Below are 22,974 nucleotides of genomic sequence, written 5' to 3' on the forward strand. Positions count from 1 at the left end.
TTTTTTTTCTTTTTTTAGACATAATGCTATTACACACTTACTGACTACAGTATAGTGTAAATATAACTTTAAAATCTACTGGGAAACCAAACAATTCAAGTGACGCGCTTTATTGTAGTGGTTTGGAACTGAACTTGCAGTATCTTTGAGGTATGCCTGTAATTACATTACGTGTAAATAGTATAAACACACCAGTTTAAAAGATACCATCAGGCTTAATGAAAAACAAAGCCCAACTATATACTGTCTCTAAGAAATATACTTTAAATAAATATAATGTAAATTAAAAGAATGGAAAACATTCTGTTCAAACACTAATAAAGAAAACTGGAATGGCTATATTACTATCAGACACTATCAGACAAACTAGACTTCAAAATAGAGGAAATTTCCAGGAATTAAGAAATAGTACACATGATAAAAGGGTTAGTTGCCAAGACATAACAATTCTAAAATTGCTTGCATCTAACATAGAGCTTCAAAATACATGAAGCAAAAACTGATTGAACTGAAAGGAGAAATGGACAAATCCATTCTCTAAGTAAACAGAGAACAACTAGCTAGACAATCAGCAATGATACGGAAGGACTGAACGTCACCATTGACCAACTGGATCAGAATGATAGTGATGGAGCACTCTCCCCAACAACAGCAGGTTACACGCTGTTTACAAGTGCACATAGAGCATTCATCAAGATAGACAATATCCTTGGTCATAAAACAAACCTCAGTTTTAAGAGAGTTGAGATTATACAAGATGTATTCTCAGATTATAATGGAATTGAACTAGAAATCAATAACAAAGATAATAAAAATTTTCAACCATTTGGAAATTAAACAATATGTAAAAAATCCATAAATTAAAGAGTAAGCCTCCAGGGAAAATAGAAGATATTGTGAACTTAACAAATATGGAAATACAGCATATCAAAGTTTGTAGGATGCAGCTCAAATATGCTTAGCGTTAGGGGCTTATATTAGAACAGAAAAAAGATCTTAATTCAGCGATATAATCTTTGTCTTTAGAAACTAGAAAAAGAAGAGTGAAATAAACCCAAAGCAATTCAGAAGTCAATAACAGCAGAAACCAATGAGATTGAAAACAAAAATAATAGATTAAAAATTAAAAAATAGCAAAAACCCAATGAAACAAAAACCTGATTGAAAATGTCAGTAAAATTGATGAACTTCTAGCAAGACTGAAAAAGAAAGAAAGGAGGACACAAATTACTGATATTAGGAATGAAAGAAAGAATATCAGTACAGACTCACAGGTGTTTAAAAGGATAAGGGAATACTACGAACAATTCTCTGCACATAAATTTGACAATTTAGGTCAAATGGACGAATGAATATTAAATGCCACACTGCCAAAACTCAGCCAAGATGAAGCAGATGACTTGAGTAGTCCTATAACTAATATATAAATTGAATTCATAGTTTAAAAACTTTTGAAAAAGAGATATTCAGGCCTATTCACTATGAATTCTACTAAACATGTGAAGAAGAAATAATGCCGCTTTTATACAATCTGTTTCAGAAAGCAGAAAAGATGGGAGCAATTCCCAACTTATGAAATGAAGCCAGCATTACCCTGATATCAAAACCAGAAAAAGATAGTAATAAGAAAACAGAACTGTGGACCCATATCCTTCATAAACATAGGTGCAAAATAACAAAATATTAGCAGATTGAGTCCAGGGATATGCAAAAAGAATAATACACTATAACCAAGTGGAGCTTTATCCCAAGAATGCAAGTCTGTTTTCTATTTGGAAATCAATAAATGTAATTCATTATAGTAACAGCTTAAAGAAGGAAAACTATATGATCCTGGCAATTGATATTGAAAAAACGTTCGACAATATTCAGCATCAGTTTATGATAAAAACTGAGCAAATTAGTAATAAAAGAAAACTTCCTCAGCATGATCAATGGTGTCTACAAAAACTCTTTAGCTAACATTATACTTAATGGTGCAAGACTGATTGCTTTCGCCGTAAGATTAGGAACAAGTAAAGGATGTCCACTCTTAGCATTCAACGTCATGTTCAGTATTGCATTGGAAGTTGTAGTCATTGCTATAAGTCAAGAAAACAAAAGACATACACATTAGAAGGAAGAAACAAAACTGTCCTTATTTGCAGAAAACATGATTGTCCATGTCAAAGATTCTGAGGAATCTACAAAAAAGTCCTTTTGGAATGAGTAAGTGGGTTTAGTGAGGTTGCAGGATAACACAGGAAGTCAACATGAAAAATCAATCCTATTTCTGTATACTAGCACTGAAAAATTGAAAGCAAAATGCATAAACAGTATTATTTACAAAACCTGCCCTCCATGAAATCTGACAAAATAGATACGGGATCTGTATGCTGAAAACAATAAAACTGTCCTTTTGCTAGTTGTCACTGTGGTTATTCCTAGGTGAAATCAAAGAAGACCTAAATAATTGGAGAGATGTAACATGTTTATGTCTTGGAAAACTCAACATAGTAAAGCTGTCAGTTCTGCCCAAGATTGATCTAGAGATTTTATGCAGTTTTCAGTCAAAATCCCAGCAGGATTTTTTTGGAATTATAGACAAGCAGGTTCTGAAATTTATATGGAAAGGTAAAGGAATTAGAAGAGTCAAAATAGTTAAAAAAAAAAAAAACAAAAAAAAACAGTAAAGTTGGAGGAATCAGACCACACAGTTCACAGTTTAAACACTGTAGAGCTGCTACACTAATTACTGTCAAGGGATTAGATTAATGGAACAGACTAGAGAGTCCAGAAATAAAGTTCGGAAGTGCTTCATGAAATTAAATATACCATATGACCCAGCAGTCCTACTCTTGGAGAAATGAAACCTGTATTCACACAAACACATGTGTTTGTAGCAGCTCTGTTTATAATCACCCAAACCAGGAACAACCCAAATGTTTGCGAGTGATTGCATAAATAAACTGATACGTCCGTACAATAGAATATCACTCAGTAATAAAAAAGAAACAGTTTGATGTATATGCAACAACTTGGATGAATCTCATCAGTCTTATACTAAATGAAAGAAGCTGGTCTCAAAAGTTGTACTTGACATGATTCCACGTGTCGGACATTTTTTTGACATTCTCGAAAAGACCAAATGACAGTGCTGGGGAAGCAGTCATAGATTGCCCGGGTTAGGCAGGAGCCCGGTGTGGCTGCAGAGGGGCAGGGCAAGGGAGCACCCTGGGGGAATGGGGCTGGCCTGCACCCTGAGTGTGGTGCTGGTTTTGTGAATCTGTGTTTGTGTGCCAAAACCCACAGAGCCATAGCCAGACTAAAGATGTCAGTTTCACATAGGTCAATGTAAACATTCACAACTCGAGAGAGAGATTGTGATTTCTGCTTGGGTAAGGGTCATTCCATGATCATGTGGTCTGCAGGGCTTTTAGTGCCACGCCAATTGCTTTTTGCTCAAACTACTTGATTAGAATCTAAGAACATGTGGTGTCAGAAGCCTCTGATTTCACATAGACTTTGTTTTAGGGCAGAGCCTGCTGTTCCTGGTTGGATGGTTCTGACAGGCGCGCTGATGAAGGGAGTGGCCATCACTGCTGTTTTGGTCCATTGCAGGTGAAGCAGGTGGAGTCGGGTACAGTCCGGTTCCAGTTCTCGCTGGGCTCAGAAGAACACCTGGATGCACCTGTGGAGCCTGTCAGCGGCCCCAAGGCGGAGCAGCAGCCTGCCAGGAAACCACCTACATCCCCTTCCAGTAAGTGTTTCCAGAGAGCTGACTTGCCAGGCACGCGGCAGGCGGCACTTCCATCTGTTCTGGGGAAACATACTTAGTCCAGTCGATAATCATCACATTTGTAAGATAATCGCCATAGATTGCCTTAATTGAATCTGTTAGTTGGGTTTTTGCTTAATACCAAGGTGTAGAGTTGGACAGTGATGAAGTGTGGCCCAGAAGCTTGTTACTTGTGCTTCAGCCCAGAGTCAGCTCAGTCACTTGACAGCTCCCCAATTAAACATGTAAAAGGACACGTCACATGGGTGCCCTGCAAATGTGGGACCCGAGAATTAGTGGGTGATCGAGAGCCAAGGACCGCCACCTTGAGTTTGCATTGTTAAAGCAGCCCTCTGTCTACTCACCTTGAAGCCCTGCCTGAAAGTTAGGAGTCTGTGATCTGAGTCTGTGGCTTTAAGAAAGGGAGTCACAATTGGCTGCAAGCAGCAAGGGCTGCCAGCAGAGGTAGAGGCCTGGCCCTGTGGTGGCAGCAAGTCCACATGGTTAGGAGGTTAAAGAGTTCTTGTTGGCTGTCAGCCTAGCTGCTTCTGCTGAGGCAGTACCCTGTGCTTAGAGCCTCTTGGTTTAGACCCATGTCCTGGTTGAGAATTCCACCTTTAGTGAAGTGAGGGGCGGAAGGTATGAGGGAGTGTTGGAGTAGTCCACCTGAATGAGTATGGGGCCTTGGCTCCAGGCGTCTGGAGTTCTCGCCACTGAAAGTTCTAGGCTCCCGAGTCGCAGGTGATGACTTCCTTCTTTCTGCCTGTTCCAGATGGCAAGATAGGGAATGAATAAACGTGCAAGCCTGTGGAGGGAGCTTTGTGCTCCTCTGGGCTCCAGCTGGTGGCGCTTGGGTGTCGAGGTAGGACTTGCTTTCTGTGCTTGGCTGTGGCCCCGAGTCCTGGTGCGAAGCTGCTGGTGCTTCTGTCACTCAGGAGGGGTTTTCTTCGTGGATTGAGACTGTAATTTATGGGAACTGGTCTTGTCGAATTTGATTTTAACAATTGGTGGAAGTGTTTCTAAGTTGATGAATTTGATTAAGTTGATGACTTTCGGAGATACCTGATACAGTGCAAACGCTATGTAAATTGTACTGTTTAGGGAATAATGACAAGAAAAAAGAGTCTGTACGTGTTCAGTGCAGACACAACCATCCATTGAAAAAAAAAGTGTTTTCAGCCCAAGTCTGGTTGAATTCATAGATGGAGAAACCAGGGATCTACTCTGTACTCTGATTTTTAAGTTACTTAAAAGTACAATAGTAATACATAATGAACATGGCCTTTCGGGATTTTCTGAGCTATCTGAGAATATTCCGGTACCAAAACTTAATAGTTGATTTCTCTGGGACAAACTGCATCGTTGAGTATTTTCCTGGTTTTCAGAGAGGTGATGCATTTGATGGTTTTAATGTTTTTGTTTTTTCAGTGTTTGAGTTTTGTGCCTACCAGCTTGTTCTCAAGATTTCTGTTTACCACCATGTGTACATTAATAATCCTATCTTATATAAACGGCACTGAAATGTACAGTATTCCTTATACTAGAATCCCTTGTGGTGGTGGGTGGCATGCAGGCTTTTCCTGTCAGAGTCGGTTTAGAATGAATTTCCAATTTCATTTGATAAAGTTGAGTGCATTCAAGGCATAGGACACACAATTTCAAAAAACTAAACAGAGGGTCATAAGAAAGGGTCGTTTAAAGCAACCCATTCCCGGCCGGGCGCGGTGGCGCACGCCTCTAATCTCAGCACTTTGGGAGGCCAAGGCGGGTGGATCACAAGGTCAGGAGATCGAGACCACCCTGGCTAACACAGTGAAACCCCGTCTCTACTAAAAATACAAAAAATTAGCTGGGCGTAGTGGCGGGCGCCTGTAGTCCCAGCTACCCGGGAGGCTGAGGCAGGAGAATGGCATGAACCTGGGAGGCGGAGCTTGCAGTGAGCTGAGATTGTGCCACTGCACTCCAGCCTGGGCAACAGAGTGAGACTCTGTCTCAAAAAAAAAAAAAAAAAGCAACCCATTCCTTGCTTACATCTGGTATCTTTCCTTCTTTGACATACACTCTTTGACATAGTTATATTTTAAAAATAAAATACCTATCAACCTTTAAGAAACATAGTTATGAAAAACAGAGGACCTTAGATTATAAATTGGGTATATTTTGTAATTAAGTGTAAACATGATTAGAGTTATCCCTCAGTATCCATGGGAGACTGGTTCCAGATGCTCAAGTCCCTTATATAAAATGGTGGTATTTGCTGTAATGTACGCACATCTTCCCGTGTACTTTAAATCATCTTTAGGCTACTTACAATACCTAATACAGTGCAAATGCTATGTAAATCGTTGTGGTACTGTTTAGGGAATAATGACAAGAAAAAAAAGAGTCTGTACGTGTTCAGTGCAGATACAACCATCCATTTTTTAAAAAATATTTTCAATGCAAGGCTGGTTGAATTCATGGATGCATGAATTCAACTCTGTACTGGATCTACTCGGTACTCTGATTTTTGATTAAGTCACTTAGGAGTACAATAGTAATACATAATAAACATAGTTTGCCCATGTCTGTAGAAATGCCTGAACAGAGAATGAACCTGTATAGCTAGCTTTCAGGAAAAATATGGCTACCTTCTCTGGAAAGAAATTTTCATGTGTTTAAATTACAATACAGGCCAGGCAAGGTGGCTCATGCCTGTAATCCTAGCACTTTAGAAGGCTGAGGCAGGAGGATCACTTGAGCTCAGGAGTTCAAGACCACCCTGGGCAACATAGCAAGACCCCATCTCTACTAAAAATAAAACAAATTAGCTATGCGCGGTGGTGTGCACCTTTAGTCCCCGCTACTCAAGAGGCTGAGGCAAGAGGATTGGTTGAGCCTGGGAGATTGAGGCTGCAGTGAGCTGTGATTACGCCAGTGCACTCCAGCCTGGGCAAAAGAGCGAGACCTTGTCTCAAAAATAAGTAAATAAAGATATAGTTATGGCACTGGAAAAGAGCAGCTAGTTATGTTTTGAAGACCTTCTAATCAAATTAATTATAAACTCTGATGGGGCTGATCCTGTTGTCGGGCTTTTGGGCTGGATCAATCGTGGACGCCGTCTGTGGGCTTTGGTTTTACTTCCCTGGTTGCCCTGATTTCATGAGGCATTTGGAGGAGATTTTAAAACCAGTCTGCCACTGCCTCTGCTTGCCCAGAATGGTTCTTAAACTGATTTTTTTGCTGGGGTTCCTTGAGCTTCTTAGATCTCTAGATTTATAGTTTTCATCACATTTGGAAAAATTGTGGTCATTATTTCTTCACCTATTTCTTCTTTCTCTCTCATCCTCTCATTCAGGGCCCCAATTACAAGTTTATCAGGCTGCCAGAAGTTGTCTCACAGCTCACTGATGCTCTGTTCACTTTTATTTATAACCTTCGTTCGCTGCGTGTTTCATTTTAGATAGTTTCTATTGCCGTATCTTCAAGTTCACTTCAAGTTCTTTTCTTCCGGAGTGTTTGATCTGCCATTTATCCCATTCAGTATACCTTTCATCTCAGATATTATAGTTTTAATCTCTAGAAGTTCTGTCTGGGCTTGTTTTATATCTTCCGTGTGTTGACTTAACATGTTCAATGTTTCCTCTGGCTTTTTGAACTTAAGAAATACAGTTATAACTACTTTAATATCCTGGTTTGCTAATTCTGATATCTTTGTCAGTTCAGGATCAGTTTTGATTGATAGATTTTCCTGATTGGGTTCTGTTTTCCTGCCTCTTTGGATGTCTGATAGCTTTTGATGGACTCCAGATATTGAGAATTTTCTCATATTGGATACTGAATATTTTTGTATCTGATAAATATTCCTTTTTTTTTTTTTTTTGAGACGGAGTCTCGCTGTGTCGCCCAGGCTGGAGTGCAGTGGCCGGATCTCAGCTCACTGCAAGCTTCGCCTCCCGGGTTCACGCTGTTCTCCTGCCTCAGCCTCCCGAGTAGCTGGGACTACAGGCGCCCGCCACCTCATCCGGCTAGTTTTTTGTATTTTTTTTAGTAGAGACGGGGTTTCACCGTGTTAGCCAGGATGGTCTCGATCTCCTGACCTTGTGATCCACCCATCTCGGCCTCCCAAAGTGCTGGGATTACAGGCTTGAGCCACCGCGCCCGGCCCTGATAAATATTCTTAAGCTTTGAAACTTGTTAGATCCTTTTGGGTCTTGCTTTTAAGATTTGTTAGGTGAGATCAGATCAGCATTTGGTCTAGGGCTGATTATTTCTCACTGAGATGACAGGTGCCCTCCAAGGGGTCTGCCCGGTATCCCGTGAAGAATGAGGATTACCAGATAGATGGCTGGAGGGAACAGTGCTATGTCTGCCTGCCCTGTGAAGACCAGGCCCTGTTCCCTGTCATCCTCTCTGGTGGTTGTCTCTCTTTTGGCCTTAGGCAGTTTCCTGATCTGCACTCTACTGAATGCTAGGATGGGACCCTCTGTACATGGCTGGCGTTCTCTCTGTGTGCTGCTCATCCTGTCTGGTGCAACCTCACTGAACACAGTAAGCTGGCAGGGTAGGCCTTCCCTCTTCTGTTTCCCAGCCCTCGGGATCACTCTCCTTTGTTGCCTGAAGTCCGCTGTCTTGAAAACCACTGTTTTACGTATTTTGTGTTTAAAAGAAAATGTATTTTAGATGGGAGGGTCAGTCTGATCACTGTTACTCTTCTTGGCCAGAAGTAGAAGTCCTGGACTGTTGTTAATGGTTTCTTGGCTGCTGAAATCATCCCCACCAGGACGGATCATCCAGGGGTTTGGAAGCGTTTCCTAGCTGCGTGTGCTGCTTGTGATTCACTCACCATGCTGCTGTTTTCCGGACTTTTGAGTCTTGGCTCATGCTGTCCGCCTGGTGTGTCTTTCTCCCATGAGCTGCATTTATTTTCTTTTAGGATATATTCCAGGGTTTTTGTTTTGTTTTGTGTTTAGAGATAAATGCTCACTTCATTGCTCTGGCTGGAGTGCATGACATAATCACAGCTTACTGTAGCCTTGAACTCCTGAGCTCAAGCAATCCACCTGCCTCAGCCTCCCAAGTAGCTGGGACTACAGGCAGTGCCACCATACCTGGCTCAGTTTTTTGTTTTGTAGAGATGAGGTCTTGCTATGTTGTACAGGCTGGTCTTGAACTCCTGGCCTCAAGCAGTCCTCCCACCTTGGCCTCCCAAAATGCTGGGGTTATTTTTTAATTAAAAAAATACAAAGTCAAGAACAGTCAAGGCAATTTTGAAGAGGGAAGGAGGCTTCACCTTTCTTAGTTTTCAGGCTTACTGTAATGTTCTAATAGAACAAGTATAGCATTGATACAGAGGGAGATAAATAGATAATGGGACAAAATATAAAGCGTGATATGTGACAACTTGCAGAGAAGGAATATATTAGTTTCTGATTGCTGCTACAACAAATTAGTGACATTGCAACAGGAGCTTATTATCCTAAAATTCTGGAGGTCAGAAGTCCAAAGTGGGTTCTGCAGTCTTAAATTGAGGGCTCAGTGGGGCTATGCTCCTTCTGGAGGCTCCAGGGGAAAACCCATTTCCTCACGTTTTCCAGCTGCTGGAGGCCGCCTGTGTCCCTTGGCTCCTTCTTCCATCTTCAAAGGCAGCCGTGCAGCACCTTCCAGTCCCACTCAACTCTGACCCTCCTGCCTCCCTGCCTTTCACTTACAAAGACTGTTGTGAGTACATTGGACCCTTCTGGATAACCCGGGGTCATCCCCCATCTCAGGTCAACTGATGAGCACCTTAGTCCCTTGGCATTGAACACAGGTATAGGTTCTGAGATTAGGACGTGGGTATCTCTGGGGTGGCAGCAGTTACTCTGCTTAGCGCAAGGAGTACCAGTCAGTAAATGGTGTGGCGTGATCCCTTGCCCACATGGAAAATATAAAATTCAATCCTAATTTCATGTCATGTACAATAATAAATTCCAGATGGCCTAAAAACCAAAACTTCAGAAATGTTAGAATTAGGAGATTAGAAAGAAGATAGATTATAGAAAGCGGTCCTCCAAATCAATAAGGAATAGACAGCAGGAAAGAAAAATGAACAGTGCTCAGCAATTGCTGGGCAATCGTTAACGTTGTCGTCATATGAAGAAGGAATTTATAGAGAAGAAACTGGAATAACCAATAACCATAAGCATATGAAAAAGTGCTCAGTATTACTGGTAATCTGAGAAACGCAAAATAAAATGAGAAACCATTTTATTCCCCTCATATTGGAGAAATCTAGCTGTCTAATAGTGCAAAGGTTCATGAGGATGTGGTTAAAGCAGAACTCTTACCACTGTGGGAAGAATGTGGTATGTACAGCCACTTTGAAGAGTGATTTTATAATATCTAGTTAATATTCTACAACTCAGAAATGCCATTTCCAGACGCCTGTTAAAGAGAACTACCAGTTCATATGTACAAGGAGACATGGGTGGGCTCGGCTTCACAGCAGCTTCTAAGTTAAAATTTGAAAACAGTCTGCCGGCTTCCCAGTCAGGGAATGGAAAAACTGACTTATTTGGACAGTGAAATGCTATGTATCAGTTAAATGAATGATAATAGATCTATGCGTATCATGGTGGGTAAACTTTCACAAAGGCATGTTGAATGAACACACGTTCTGAAAGGAAATGAACAATATGGTAGCATTTAACTTTCAAAACAATTGCATATATTGCTTATGAATGCATATTTACTAATTGAATATCAGAGCAGTTACTTAATGTCTCTGTCCCTGTTTCTTCAGCTGTAAAATGGGATGGATTAAATACTTAAAGTATGAAAAACAAACTTGAGAAATTTTAGAAAAAGACATTGGAGAATATTTTTATGGCCTTTGGGTTAGGAAAGCCTTCTTTTTTCTTTTTATGGTTCCATTTTTATTATATTATTATACTTTAAGTTCTAGGGTACATGTGCACAACGTGCAGGTTTGTTACGTATGTATACATGTGCCCTGTTGGTGTGCTGCACCCATTAACTCGTCATTTACATTAGGTATATCTCCTAATGCTATCCCTCCCCCCTCCCCCAAACCCACAACAGGCCCTGGTGTGTGATGTTCCCCATCCTGTGTCTAAGTGTTCTCATTGTTCAATTCCCACCTATGAGTGAGAACATGTGGTTTTTGGTTTCCCGTCCTTGTGATAGTTTGCTGAGAATGATGGTTTCCAGCTTCATCCATGTCCCTATAAAGGACGTGAACTCATCCTTTTTTATGGCTGCATAGTATTCCATGGTGTATATGTGCCACATTTTCTTAATCCAGTCTATCATTGATGGACATTTGGGTTGGTTCAGAGTTTTTGCTATTGTGAATAGTGCTGCAGTAAACATACATGTACATGTGTCTTTATAGCAGCATGATTTATAATCCTTTGGGTATATACCCAGTAATGGGATGGCTGGGTCAAATGGTATTTCTAGTTCTAGATCCTTGAGGAATCGCCACACTGTCTTCCACAGTGGTTGAACTAGTTTACAGTCCCACCAACAGTGTAAAAGTGTTCCTATTTCTCCACATCCTCTCCAGCATCTGTTGTTTCCTGACTTTTTAATGATCACCATTCCAACTGGTGTGAGATGGTATCTCATTGTGGTTTTGATTTACATTTCTCTGACGGCCAGTGATGATGAGCATTTTTTCATGTGTCTGTTGGCTGCACAAATGTCTTCTTTTGAGAAGTGTCTGTTCATATCCTTTGCCCACTTTTTGATGGGGTTGTTTGATTTTTTCTCGTAAATTTAAGTTCTTTGTAGATTCTGGATATCAGCCCTTTGTCAGATGGGTAGATTGCAGAAATTTTCTCCCATTCTGTAGGTTGCCTGTTCACTGTGATGGTAGTTTCTTTTGCTGTGCAGAAACTCTTTAGTTTAATCAGATCCCATTTGTTAATTTTGGCTTTTGTTGCCGTTGCTTTTGGTGTTTTAGACATGAAGTCCTTGCCCATGCCTATGTCCTGAATGGTACTGCCTAGGTTTTCTTCTAGGGTTTTTATGGTTTTAGGTCTAACATTTAAGTCTTTAATCCATCTTGAATTAATTTTCGTATAAGGTGTAAGGAAGGGATCCAGTTTCAGCTTTCTGCATATGGCTAGCCAGTTTCTCCAGCACCATTTGTTAAATAGGGAATCCTTTCCCCATTTCTTGTTTTTGTCAGATTTGTCAAAGATCAGGTGGTTGTAGATGTGTGGTATTATTTCTGCGGGCTCTGTTCTGTTCCATTGGTCTATAGCTCTGTTTTGGTACCAGTACTATGCTGTTTTGGTTACTGTAGTCTTTTAGTATAGTTTGAAGTCAGGTAGCATGACCTATCTCATGTGCAGAGACACACATAGCCTCAAAATAAAGGGATGGAGGAAGATCTACTAAGCAAATGGAAAACAAAAAAAAAAGCAGGGGTTGCAATCCTAGTCTCTGATAAAACAGACTTTAAACCAGCAAAGATCAAAAGAGACAAAGAAGGCCATTACATATTGGTAAAGGGATCAGTTCAACAAGAAGAGCTAATTATCCTAAATATATATGCACCCAATACAGGAGCACTCAGATTCATAAAGCAAGTCCTTAGAGACCTACAAGGAAGGCCTTCTTAAGCAAGATAGACAAAGCATAAAGCAAAAAGAGAAGATTGAGAAATAAGATTACATTAAAATATAAAACTTTTGTGTGAGAAGACTCTGTAAACAAAGTTAGAAGACAGACCTCAGACCAAAAGATATTTGCAATACATATGACCATTAAAAATTAATGAAGGAAGTAAGATGAGAAGATTAGAAAGATTACAGAAAGAGCTCCTCCAAATCAATAAGAAGCAGATAAACAACAGAAAAGAAAAATGGGCAAAGGATAGCAAAGGATTGTGGAGAGGATGAAATGAGTAAAGATATGTCTAGGTGCTCGGGGCTGCCTGGCGTGGAGCAGATGCCCAGCGATTGCTGGGTGATTAATAACATTGTCCTTCTGCCACTGCCATTGTGGTTCTTCTGGTTGGCAGCATTGAGGGAAGCGACCACATGTACGTACCCCTTCAACTACTGGTTCAGTTAACACTGGTCCCAAATCTTACTGGAGGGAGGGGGCCACCAGGGCAGGAGCAGCTGCAGCACATCTCCACGGAGCTGCTCTGGATCCCAGAGTCTTTGATGGCGAAAAACAGCTATCCCTGGATGGGCGCAGTGGCTCACACCTATAATCCCAGCACGTTGGGAGGCTGAGGTGGGAGGATGGCTTGAGGCCAAGAGTTTGAGAGCAGCCTGGGCAACATAGTAAGACCCTGACTCTACAAAAAACTTAAGGCCGGGCACAGTGGCTCATGCCTGTAATCCCAGCACTTTGGGAGGCTGAGGTGGGTATATCACCGAGGTCAGGAGATTGAAACCATCCTGGCTAACATGTTGAAACCCTATCTCTACTAAAAATACAAAAAATTAGCTGGACGTGGTGGCACGCGCCTGTAGTCCCAGCTACTCGGGAGGCTGAGGCAGGAGAATCTCTTGAACCTGGGAGGCAGAGGTTGCAGTGAGCCGAGATCGCACCACTGCACTCCAGCCTGGGCAATAGAGTGAGACTCTGTAGATAGATAGATAGATAGATGGATGGATGGATGGATGGATGGATGGATGGGTGGATGGATGGATAGATAGATAGATAGATAGATAATAGATGCATGCAGTAGCTGGGTGTGGTAGCATGTGCCTGTAGTCTCAGCTACTTGGGAGGCTGAGGCAGGAGGATTGCTTGAACCCAGGAGTTTGAGGCTGCAGTGAGCTATGATCACATCACTGAACTGTAGCCTGGGCATCAGAGCCAGACTTTGTCTCTAAAAAAACAAAAACAAAAAAAAAAAAAAAACCACAAACAGGCAAACAAACACAACTGGTCTGACTGCATCCAGGAAAATAGATTCTGGGTGGGCCCAGAAAGCTCAGTGTTGGCTACGCTTCTACCATTTTATATTAGCCATTCTGCAAGCACTTTAGGGCATGTTGACTCAGATAGGGCTTGTTCAGGTGGTTCTCCTTTTCTCCTACCCCCACTCCATTCAGCAAAGACTTGCGGAGAGTCTGTGATGTGCCAGGTACTTGGTTAGGCTCCTGTCCCAGTGGAGCTTTAAAAACAGACAACAAACTACCAAAACATTAGGTAACAAGAAGAATCACATGCTATCTACTGTGGGATGTTAGTGAGGGGAGCTGTGTGTGGGGACAGGGCACTGTGGGAACACTCTGTACCTTCTGCTCAGTACTGCTGAGAATCTAAAAAACTGTTCAAAAAAAGTATTAAAAAAGAGAGAATGACTTGTGGGGAGTTTTTACAGTTATGTCCATCTTGATGTGATTAACTTGTGTTTGGGATTTCTGTTTCTATAATCGAGGCCCAATTATAGAAGAGGTCAGCAAACTTTTTCTGTAAAGTCCAAATAGCAAATATTTTAGGCTTTGTGGGCCAGATGGTCTCCGTCACGGCTACTCATCTCTGCTGGTATATATAGGTCGTATGTTAATGAATGAACGTGGCTGTGTTCTAATAAAACTTTATTGATACACACAGATTGTGAGCCGAATCACCCTGTGGACCATAGTTTGCAGACCCCTGATCTGTAGCTTTTTCTTGTCATGTCATAATCAGGAGGAAGCTGTCCATCTTTTTCTGGGCTTTAAAATAGTTTAAACAAAAGGCAAGACCCGTTTCTTGAAGGCCTGATAAAACTTCTCTGTGAAACCATTGAAGGGATTTTTGACAACCAATTACATTTCTTTTCATGGTTATTGATCTATTTATGTTTTCCACCTCATCTTGTGTTAACTTTTGGGATACACATCCTCTAAAACAAATGGCCAATTTCCTTTAATTTACAAGGATGCTGGGATAAAGTTTGTAACTGATTTAAACATTCAGTATGCGCCTGTGATTAGATTTCTTCCTTCGCTATCTTGGGAGGACTCTTCCTTTTTCGGTCAGGCTTATGAGAGGTTTGTATATTTCATTAGTCTCTTCAAAGAATCAGCTGTTACTTTTACTTATTGGTTCTCTTGTTTCTAAGTTATTAATTTTTCTTTAATCTGAATTTAATTCTATATTTTATCTTTATTAACTTCACCCACTTTGAAAAAGTGGAATTCGGCGGGGCGCGGTGGCTCAAGCCTGTAATCCCAGCACTTTGGGAGGCCGAGGCGGGTGGATGATGAGGTCAGGAGATCGAGACCCTCCTGGCTAACACGGTGAAACCCCGTCTCTACTAAAAATACAAAAAACTAGCTGGGCGCGGTGGCGGGCGCCTGTAGTCCCAGCTACTCGGAGGCTGAGGCGGGAGAATGGTGTGAACCCGGGAGGCGGAGCTTGCAGTGAGCCCAGATCGCGCCACTGCACTCCAGCCTGGGCGACACAGCGAGACTCCGCTCTCAAAAAAAAAAAGAAGTGGAATTCTTAGCTTATTTTCTCATTGTGTTTAGTAATAAAATCATTTAAGATTCTGCAATTTTTTTCCAAGTACATCTTTTACCCCATTTCACAGGTTTTGATTCGGAGTGTTGTTTCCTACATTGTTGAGTTCCATTTTTATTTCCTTTTTACCTACAACTTGAAAATGTCTTTAAATATTCCTGCATATAAAAAGGCATGTGTCAAATTTTCCTCGCCCTCTCTTATGGAAACCTGGACTCATATTCCCGCGTTTAAAAAGGCATGTGTTAAACTTTCCTCGCCCTCTCTTATGGAAACCTGGACTCATATTCCCGCATTTAAAAAGGCATGTGTTAAACTTTCCTCGCCCTCTCTTATGGAAACCTGGACTCATATTCTCGCATTTAAAAAGGCGTGTGTCAAACTTTCCTCGCCCTCTCTTATGGAAACCTGGACTCATATTCCCGCGTTTAAAAAGGCGTGTGTTAAACTTTCCTCGCCCTCTCTTATGGAAACCTGGACTCATATTCCCGCATTTAAAAAGGCATGTGTCAAACTTTCCTCGCCCTCTCTTATGGAAACCTGGACTCATCTGTAAAGCCCTGCAGAGGGTTCTTGTCCATGGCAGAGCTTTGTTTTCAGCATCCCGCAGCCCTTTGCAGATACCACCTTTTATTTTATATACTTGTTTATTGTCTGATTCCTTCCTTCCCTGCCACTGTTCTTAGAGGGTATTAGTCGAATTTGCTATGGTAACAAATAATCTCCAGATCTCGGTAGCTTAAAATAAAAGGATTTATTTCTCACCCTCGCTGTGTGCGCATTGCAGTTGGTAGTGGCTCTGTTCATCCTGGTCCCAGAGGGTGTTCGCCGTCTTGAATATTGTTGTGTTGCACCAGCAGGAAAGGGAGGCCTTGGGCGGATCTTGTACCATCAGTTACTGCTCTGGCCCAGAAATGGCACATGTCTCTTCTCCTTCTCCCTGGTTAGAAGTAGCCACGTGGCCTCCCAAGTCACAAGGGGACTGGGAACTGACTCATCTTATGCCTGGAAGGTAAAGAGGTGGGGATAGTTGGTGCATTTATTTGCTCCACACTGGAGAGTCTATCATTGAAGCAGCTCACAGTGGGGACTGTTTCATTCATCTGGACATTGCCTGATGAGTCCTGGCCCACAGTCAAACATTCAGTACATATTTGTAGAGTGAATGAATTAACCAAAACCCTTTAATATACAAGGGATAGAAACCTGACTCAAAATAGCTTCAACAAAAGAGAATGTATTGGCTCATGTGTCAGAAAGGCCTAGAGGTAGAGCTGATGTTAGGCATGGCTGGATCCCGGCACTCAAAGGATGCCATTAAGACTCCATCTGTTCATCTCTCTCCCCTATGCCCCTATCCCTCCCCTCCCCTTTAAGCTCTCCTTTCTTCATTGTTGGCTTCTTTCCAGGTAGAGCTGCTCCACACGGTGAGCCCAGGAGCTCCCAGGTAATCCTGGGCTTAGGAATCCCAACAGAAAGGCCCTGACTGAGTCAGTTGTTCCAGTGGGAGTCCTGTCTTTACCGTGTAACCCCTGATGGGGATGGGGGTGGGGACAGTTGGTCTTGGTCACACACCCCTCTTGGTACGGGAGTTGGGCCCACCCCTGACTGTATGGTTAAGGGCTGGGAGGGTGATTCCCTAAAGGAAAACCACCAGAAGAGAGTATGGATTCAGGGTGGGTGAAACTGGCAGATCGTGGCTGCCCCTGGGTTGGGGCTCCTGGTCTCCCGATCCCAGCTTTGCATTTTGCCGTCAGCGAATGCATAGACTTGAGTAGTTCCTGCCACTCTTTCCAACTCTTTCTTTTGTTTGAGAAGGACAAAGACAGGTGAGAAGCAGCCCGTCCTCCTTCTAGAAGCCTGCTGTGCTTTTAGTAGAGATGGGGTTTCGCCATGTTGGCCAGGCTGCTCTTGAACTCCCGACCTCAGGTGATCCACCCACCTCGGCCCCAGAGTGCTGGGATTACAGCCATGAGCCACCACACCCAGCCTAGCTTGACTTCTTAAGATGCAGAGCTGTTGGGAACAATGCTTTGAGTTCCTCACCAGAAGATTTACTGTCATATCCTTGGCAGAGAGAAGTATGCCTTGGTTATTGGAAGGCCCAGGAGTTGAACAGTGGTGCAAATGGGCTGTAGCAGCATAATCTACTTCTCAGTTGCTGTTTGGGGACCAGCAAATCTACATGGATGGACCCTGATTTCACTGGGTTTATTTAATTTGGATTTATGGCTGCATTCATGTCACATTAAATGATTACCTGCAGCCCAGGTTCCAAGCATCGGAAGACATTGCCTCTCAAAACCCAGTATAAGAGACTTTTAAATATCCACTAGTGTTTAACTTATGATGGAAACTTTTCATACTTCAGTATTTCACCAACTTATATGGTTCCTTTGGAGATCTTAATGATATGCGGCTGTCACTTTAAGTGAGATACTTTGGCTCTCGGTTATGAATAATCCCTTTTTATTTTCTCTGTAACACTGCAAGGGAGCAAAGGTTCATTCATCTTTTACCGTGGGAGAGTTGCATTGAGCCACTAGAGGGCACCCAGTCTTTATTTTTTTGTAACTTGGAATTTCCCTGACCCATATTTTGCTTTTGAACTTTCTTCTGGTGGTGTCAGAATTTTGGTTTGTTTGCTTAATAGATTTGAAAACAGCCATGTAGAAGGGATCATTGCAAACATGTAATTGTGGTGTTTCCCAGGACACGTGGAGTTAGATTCCTGCCCCGATGGTGCCTGCTGTGCTGCTAGCTGGTCTGGAACATCCTCTCCTACAGATAGCGGCTCCCTTGCCCTGGGTCAGGGTGGTTCAGTCAATTACATGGTGGTGGGGGAGAGTCTAAGGCCACGGAACAGCTTTTTGGCCACCCTCTAACCAAGGAATGGAAGTTTGTGTGCAGGTGGTAAGGGGGCATTTTGCTGGAGAATTAGTGGGAGAGTGGGTCAGAGCAAGGCTTTGGTAAGGGAGGTGACCCTTCTGAAACTGATCCTGGAGGTGACCCCAGCTCAGGACTCTGGCGAGTCACGGAACCCCCCCCGTTCCTGGGCTGCCTGCGATCTGGACTCCTGCAGCACAGAGTCCTGTGCTCACTCATCATCCAGTTGTCCCTTGATCTCTGCTTAGGTTTTGCTCATTTTCTGATTCCTGTTTTCAAACTCATAGGAAGAATGAGTTTTACCTACAGACAGTTAGGAATAAAGGCCTTTCAGGTGGGTCTGCCGTGTGAATTCTGAGTGTCTAGAGTACCACTGGATACTGACTCTCCTTTATTTTCACGGCCTGATGATAGGAAGCTGCTTTTTGCAACCCTTCTTGAAACCCCAGAGACTGCATCTTTACTAGCCATGGTCCTTCCTTTTCCCCTGCCTTTCGGGGCCATCTGTTTACCCCTGTTCATAGCAGGGCCACACTCTACCCGCAAGACCCAAGGCCCAAGCCTGGCCCATCCCTGCCTTCCGCCAGCTGCCATGAGTTGCTAAGCAACAGCCTCTTCATGCTGCCCCCCTCCCTCCTCCCTCAGGACTTCTCTCTCCCACGGAATTGCTGACCCCATAGTTAAAGGCAGGCAGCTTTGCTCAGCTGGGCAGTTGCTCAGTGAAATGAGCATTTTCCTCTGTGAAGACCCCTCATCCAGCCCTCTGCTGACCCCAGTTTGCTCAGTGGCAGGCTGGCAGCACAGCCAGGCCCAGGAGGACAGGTGAGTTTCAGGGTGGAGCAGGGGGTCCACCTGGCTTCTGCTGGGGCAGTCGGGCCACAGGGGACTGGTGCTGTGGGGACCCCGTTCATGACCCCGTTCACGTTTCGAGAAAGGACACGTTGGCCTCCATGCATGTGTCCTGATGTCTCGAGAGGCCCGTTCTCCCTTCAGCCTAGGAAGACACCTCAGTGAAGACCACAGCCCCGTTCTCCATTGAGCTGTTTCCTTATCTTCATTTCTTTCTATGGTCCTGTCATAGTGCAGGCGTCTGATAAAATGTTTGTTGGAAAATGAATCCGTGGACATGGGAAAATAGAGGTGGTCAAAACACATCCTTCCTTTCCCCTTGCTTCTATTTTCACTTTTTAATTGGCAACACTGCATGCATGTTGAAAAGTTATGTGGCTTGAGGGGATAGATAGCTGCTCGGTGAAACCCTAGGTCAGGACATGGACACTGCAGCCCGGCAGCTCCGGGACTCCTTCGTGTAGTCAGTGCTTTTTATTTTCTTGAGAGAAGATCTCACTCTGTTGCCCAGGCTGGAGTGCAGTGGCGTAGTCACGGCTCACTGCGGCTTCTACCTTCCAGGCCCAAGCGATCCTCCCACCTCTGCCTACCATGTAGCTGGGACCACAGATGCATGCCACCACACCAGATTTTGCCATGTTGCTCAGGCTGATCTTGAATTTCTGGACTCAGACACTCCTGCCTTGGCCTCCCAAACTGCTGGGATTACAGGCATGAGCTACCATGTCTAGCTGGTAGTCAGTACTTTTAATCTGTCTGGTGAGGTGATGCGGGAAGTGCGAGAGGGTTGCTGGTGGGGAGGCCGCCCTCTGCCCCCGCCCCATCCCTGTTCGTCTCCTGGCCCGCGTGGCTGATGAAGAAGTGAAGCCCAGTGTGCTTCCTTTGTGGGGAGCTGCATGCCTGGTGGCCATGGGCTTGGCTGGAGAGCTCCTTCCTCTGTTTTGGGCTGTGATTTTAGTGGTATTATTACTCTGGGTAACAATGTTCTTTTCTGTTCTCTGCCTCATGTATAGAATGATCTCCCTGGGAGTGGAGGAAGGAGGAATTCTGAGGGATCTTGTCCTTGTGAGCATGTGTGAGCATTATTTTTCACCATATAACTTTTGCCGTTCCACTCACCCATAATGCTGAGAGCCGTGGGTTGGAGGGCGTGACCCTCTCTCTTGCGTGTAGATGTGTGTGGGTTGCGTCCTCTTGCAGGTCCCCCTTCAGGCGAGTGCAGAGGCAGTGTGAAGACGCTCTGTGTGACCAGGTGGGACGTGCGGCCCTCCCAGGGTTGGGGTCGGAGTGCAGGCCCTGCCTTGCCTCCTGAGGCCTGCGCTGTAGTTGAGTGCAGGGCTTTTGAGTTTCTTGAAGCTAAATTGATGGAAAAGTAGACGCTTGAGATTTTGTTGACTGAGGTTTTCAGTAAGTGGAGACTGGAGAGTGATAGAGCATCAGGGAAAAGGAATCTCCAGAAAGGTGGCAAAACCTGCTGCGGTGGGAAGTCTAAGTTTTTCTTCGTCTCTGGCAATCCATGTGGACCATTTCTGGACCACAGTTGGCTCTGGTGTCCTGGGAAACCAGTGACTTAGTCTCTTCCTGCTCTTCTCAGATCTGGCTCTGGGCCAGAGGTGTGTGCTGGCGACCCCATCTCAGGGCCCCACTGGCCACGAGCTTCTTGGAGCAGCCAAGGAAGAGCTGAGTCTCTGTCCTTTTTTTTTTTTTTTTTTTTTTTTTGAGATGGAGTCTCACTCTTTTTGCCCAGACTGGAGTACAGTGGCATGATCTCTGCTCACTGCAACCTCCGCCTCCTGGATTCAAACAATTCTCCTGCCTCAGCCTCCCGAGTAGCTACGATTACAGGCATGCGCCACCATGTCTGGCTAATTTTTGTATTTTTAGTAGAGACGGGGCTTCACCATGTTGGCCAGGCTCTGTGCTCTTCTTCTTAACACCAGGTTATTTCCCTGAAACCAGGGTCCTGTGGTGGCTCAGCCAGACACTGATTCCCCTCCCAGTGAGGGAGCCCAGGCCTCTGACACAGGGGTGTGAACGGAGGGGCTCTGTGTTGGGAGAGGCACCTACGATTGTGCTGCTTGCCGTGGAGGTCTCAGCTTTCCGCTCTGTGCTGTGTTACTACTTCATGCTCCATCAGGGACCTACAGGTGTGTCTTATAATGACTGTTAAACTAAATTTTAATTTACTTTAAGTTTTACGGGTAATGTACAGATACGTTTCCTAGCATGTCTAATGGGCATGGTTACCACAAATTTGCCAGCACACCTGCATACACTGTGGGTTTCTTTCATTTTTCTCTCTAATGTTGTCAACCTGAAATGAGCCACGGGCACGGACTCTCCACAGTGAAGCTGCTTTGGGGCTAGCAGGGTGTTGTAGCCTGGGCTGTGTGTGCAGGGTCGGACTGTAGGTGCCTCCGGGGGCTTGGAGCAAAGGAGAGATTTTAAAACCAAACAGGAGACATTTACGTAAGCTGTCTAGAAACAAAGACCCTTGGGGACAGGGGCTTTTTGGGGGGTTGGGGGAGCACAGCAAGTCGGCTTGTTGTCAGGCAGGTGTCCCTGATCTGGAGTGCTGTGGTTTGGAGAGACTCCTGCCTTGTTACCGTCCTAGGCACTCGTGTGGGAGGGCTTCTCCTTCATGGCTATGCAAATTAACCTGCTCTAGTCACTTTTGTTTGTTTGTTTTTTATTTTATTGTTTTTGAAGCGTCTGGCTGTCACCCAGGCTGGAGTGCAGTGGCACGATCTCGGTTCACTGCAAGCTCCGCCTCCTGGGTTCACACCATTCTCCTGCCTCAGCCTCCCAAGTAGCTGGGACTACAGGCGCCTGCCACCACGCCCGGCTAATTTTTTGTATTTTTAGTGGAGATGGGGTTTCACTGTGTTAGCCAGGAGGGTCTCGATCTCCTGACCTTGTGATCCGCCCGCCTCAGCCTCTCAAGTGCTGGGATTATAGGCATGAGCCACCACGCCCGGCCTCTAGTCACTTTTTAACTTGCCCTGGCTGCCTTCCCAGGTCCGCACACACTGGCTGGCCTCCTCCTATCCCGTTGCTCCCCTGCCCCACGCAGGATCTGCCGGGTTCTGCTGAGGTAGCTTCCATTTGCAGGAGCACCTGGGTGTGTCTGATGATGTTTTGCTGTTGTCGCAGCGCTGCCCCAGACAGCCTTGTGCTCGTCCGTCTGCTCACCGTAGCTGCTCCTTCCTGTGTCCTGTGCACACGCATGCTGCTCCCAGTTCAGTTGCTGACCCAGATGCTTGTCAGCTGAGTCCTGTTCTGTGGCGGAAGTCAGGCTTCCCAGACCCCACCGTGGTTTTTGGAGACTCCTGGGGCCTGGAGTACAGTGGGTGCTTCCTGGCGGCCACGCTGTCCTCTGGGCAGGACTGAGAGTGTAGTTTGGGAAGCACCTTAACCCATAACCACATCGAACATTAAAACAAAGAGATTCGAAGCTGAGTTATTTCGTGGCCTTGGTGTCTCTCTTCCTGCTGTGCTTCATTGGATGGATCTGTGTTTTGGGCCCTGGGGGTCTGGGCTTGCCACCAGGTGTCTTTTTAAATGGCCACCTTTAATGGCCTTTTAAAATGGCCTTTTAGGTAGGTTTACTCTCTTGGAAGAAAAAATTGCGTAAGTCATTATATAAAGAGTTACTTGAAAAAACTTTCCACGCTGTATGCAAATTTGAGACAATGGGGAAATAAAGTGCATGCGAGAAGTTCTGATGTGCTTGGAAGGTTTAACTTTTCATCCAGGTTTTCCTCCCCGAGAGGACGCACACAGGCGCAGAGAGCTGGCCCCTGAGTGCCCGCTGTCTCTGCTGAAGATAATGGAGCCATTTCTGGCAATTTGTCCTCATTATCAAAATCAGCCTGCGGAGTTTTCCGAGTTCCCATTTACGGAGGAGCAGAGTGGAGCTACACTTGCTGCTCTGCTGTCTCATTTTTCAGGCTGTTGCTGGGAGGAGGTGGGCAGGGGGTTGCTGCACGGAGCTCTGAAATGGACTGTAAGAGGCACTC

The 22,974-nt window shown here is 44.3% G+C and overlaps 1 protein-coding gene across 13 annotated transcripts in view; it reads left to right on the plus strand.

Annotated features, from left to right (window-relative positions):
• NPHP4 (nephrocystin 4) overlaps positions 1–22,974 on the plus strand; it is a 143,358-nt gene that overhangs the window by 72,324 nt on the left and 48,060 nt on the right. For all 13 annotated transcript variants that reach the window (XR_004441133.1, XR_004441135.1, XR_004441131.1 and 10 more), the window contains one exon: positions 3,601–3,739. Coding sequence is in view for 8 of the 13 variants with exons in the window: in XM_033228611.1 (XP_033084502.1) it covers positions 3,601–3,739 (139 nt within the window). In the remaining 5 variants the exon portion in view is untranslated. The remainder of the gene's footprint in view (positions 1–3,600; positions 3,740–22,974) is intronic.

This window comes from Trachypithecus francoisi, unplaced genomic scaffold, assembly GCF_009764315.1.
Source record: "Trachypithecus francoisi isolate TF-2019V2 unplaced genomic scaffold, Tfra_2.0 Lachesis_group12, whole genome shotgun sequence".
Classification (NCBI taxonomy): domain Eukaryota; kingdom Metazoa; phylum Chordata; class Mammalia; order Primates; family Cercopithecidae; genus Trachypithecus; species Trachypithecus francoisi.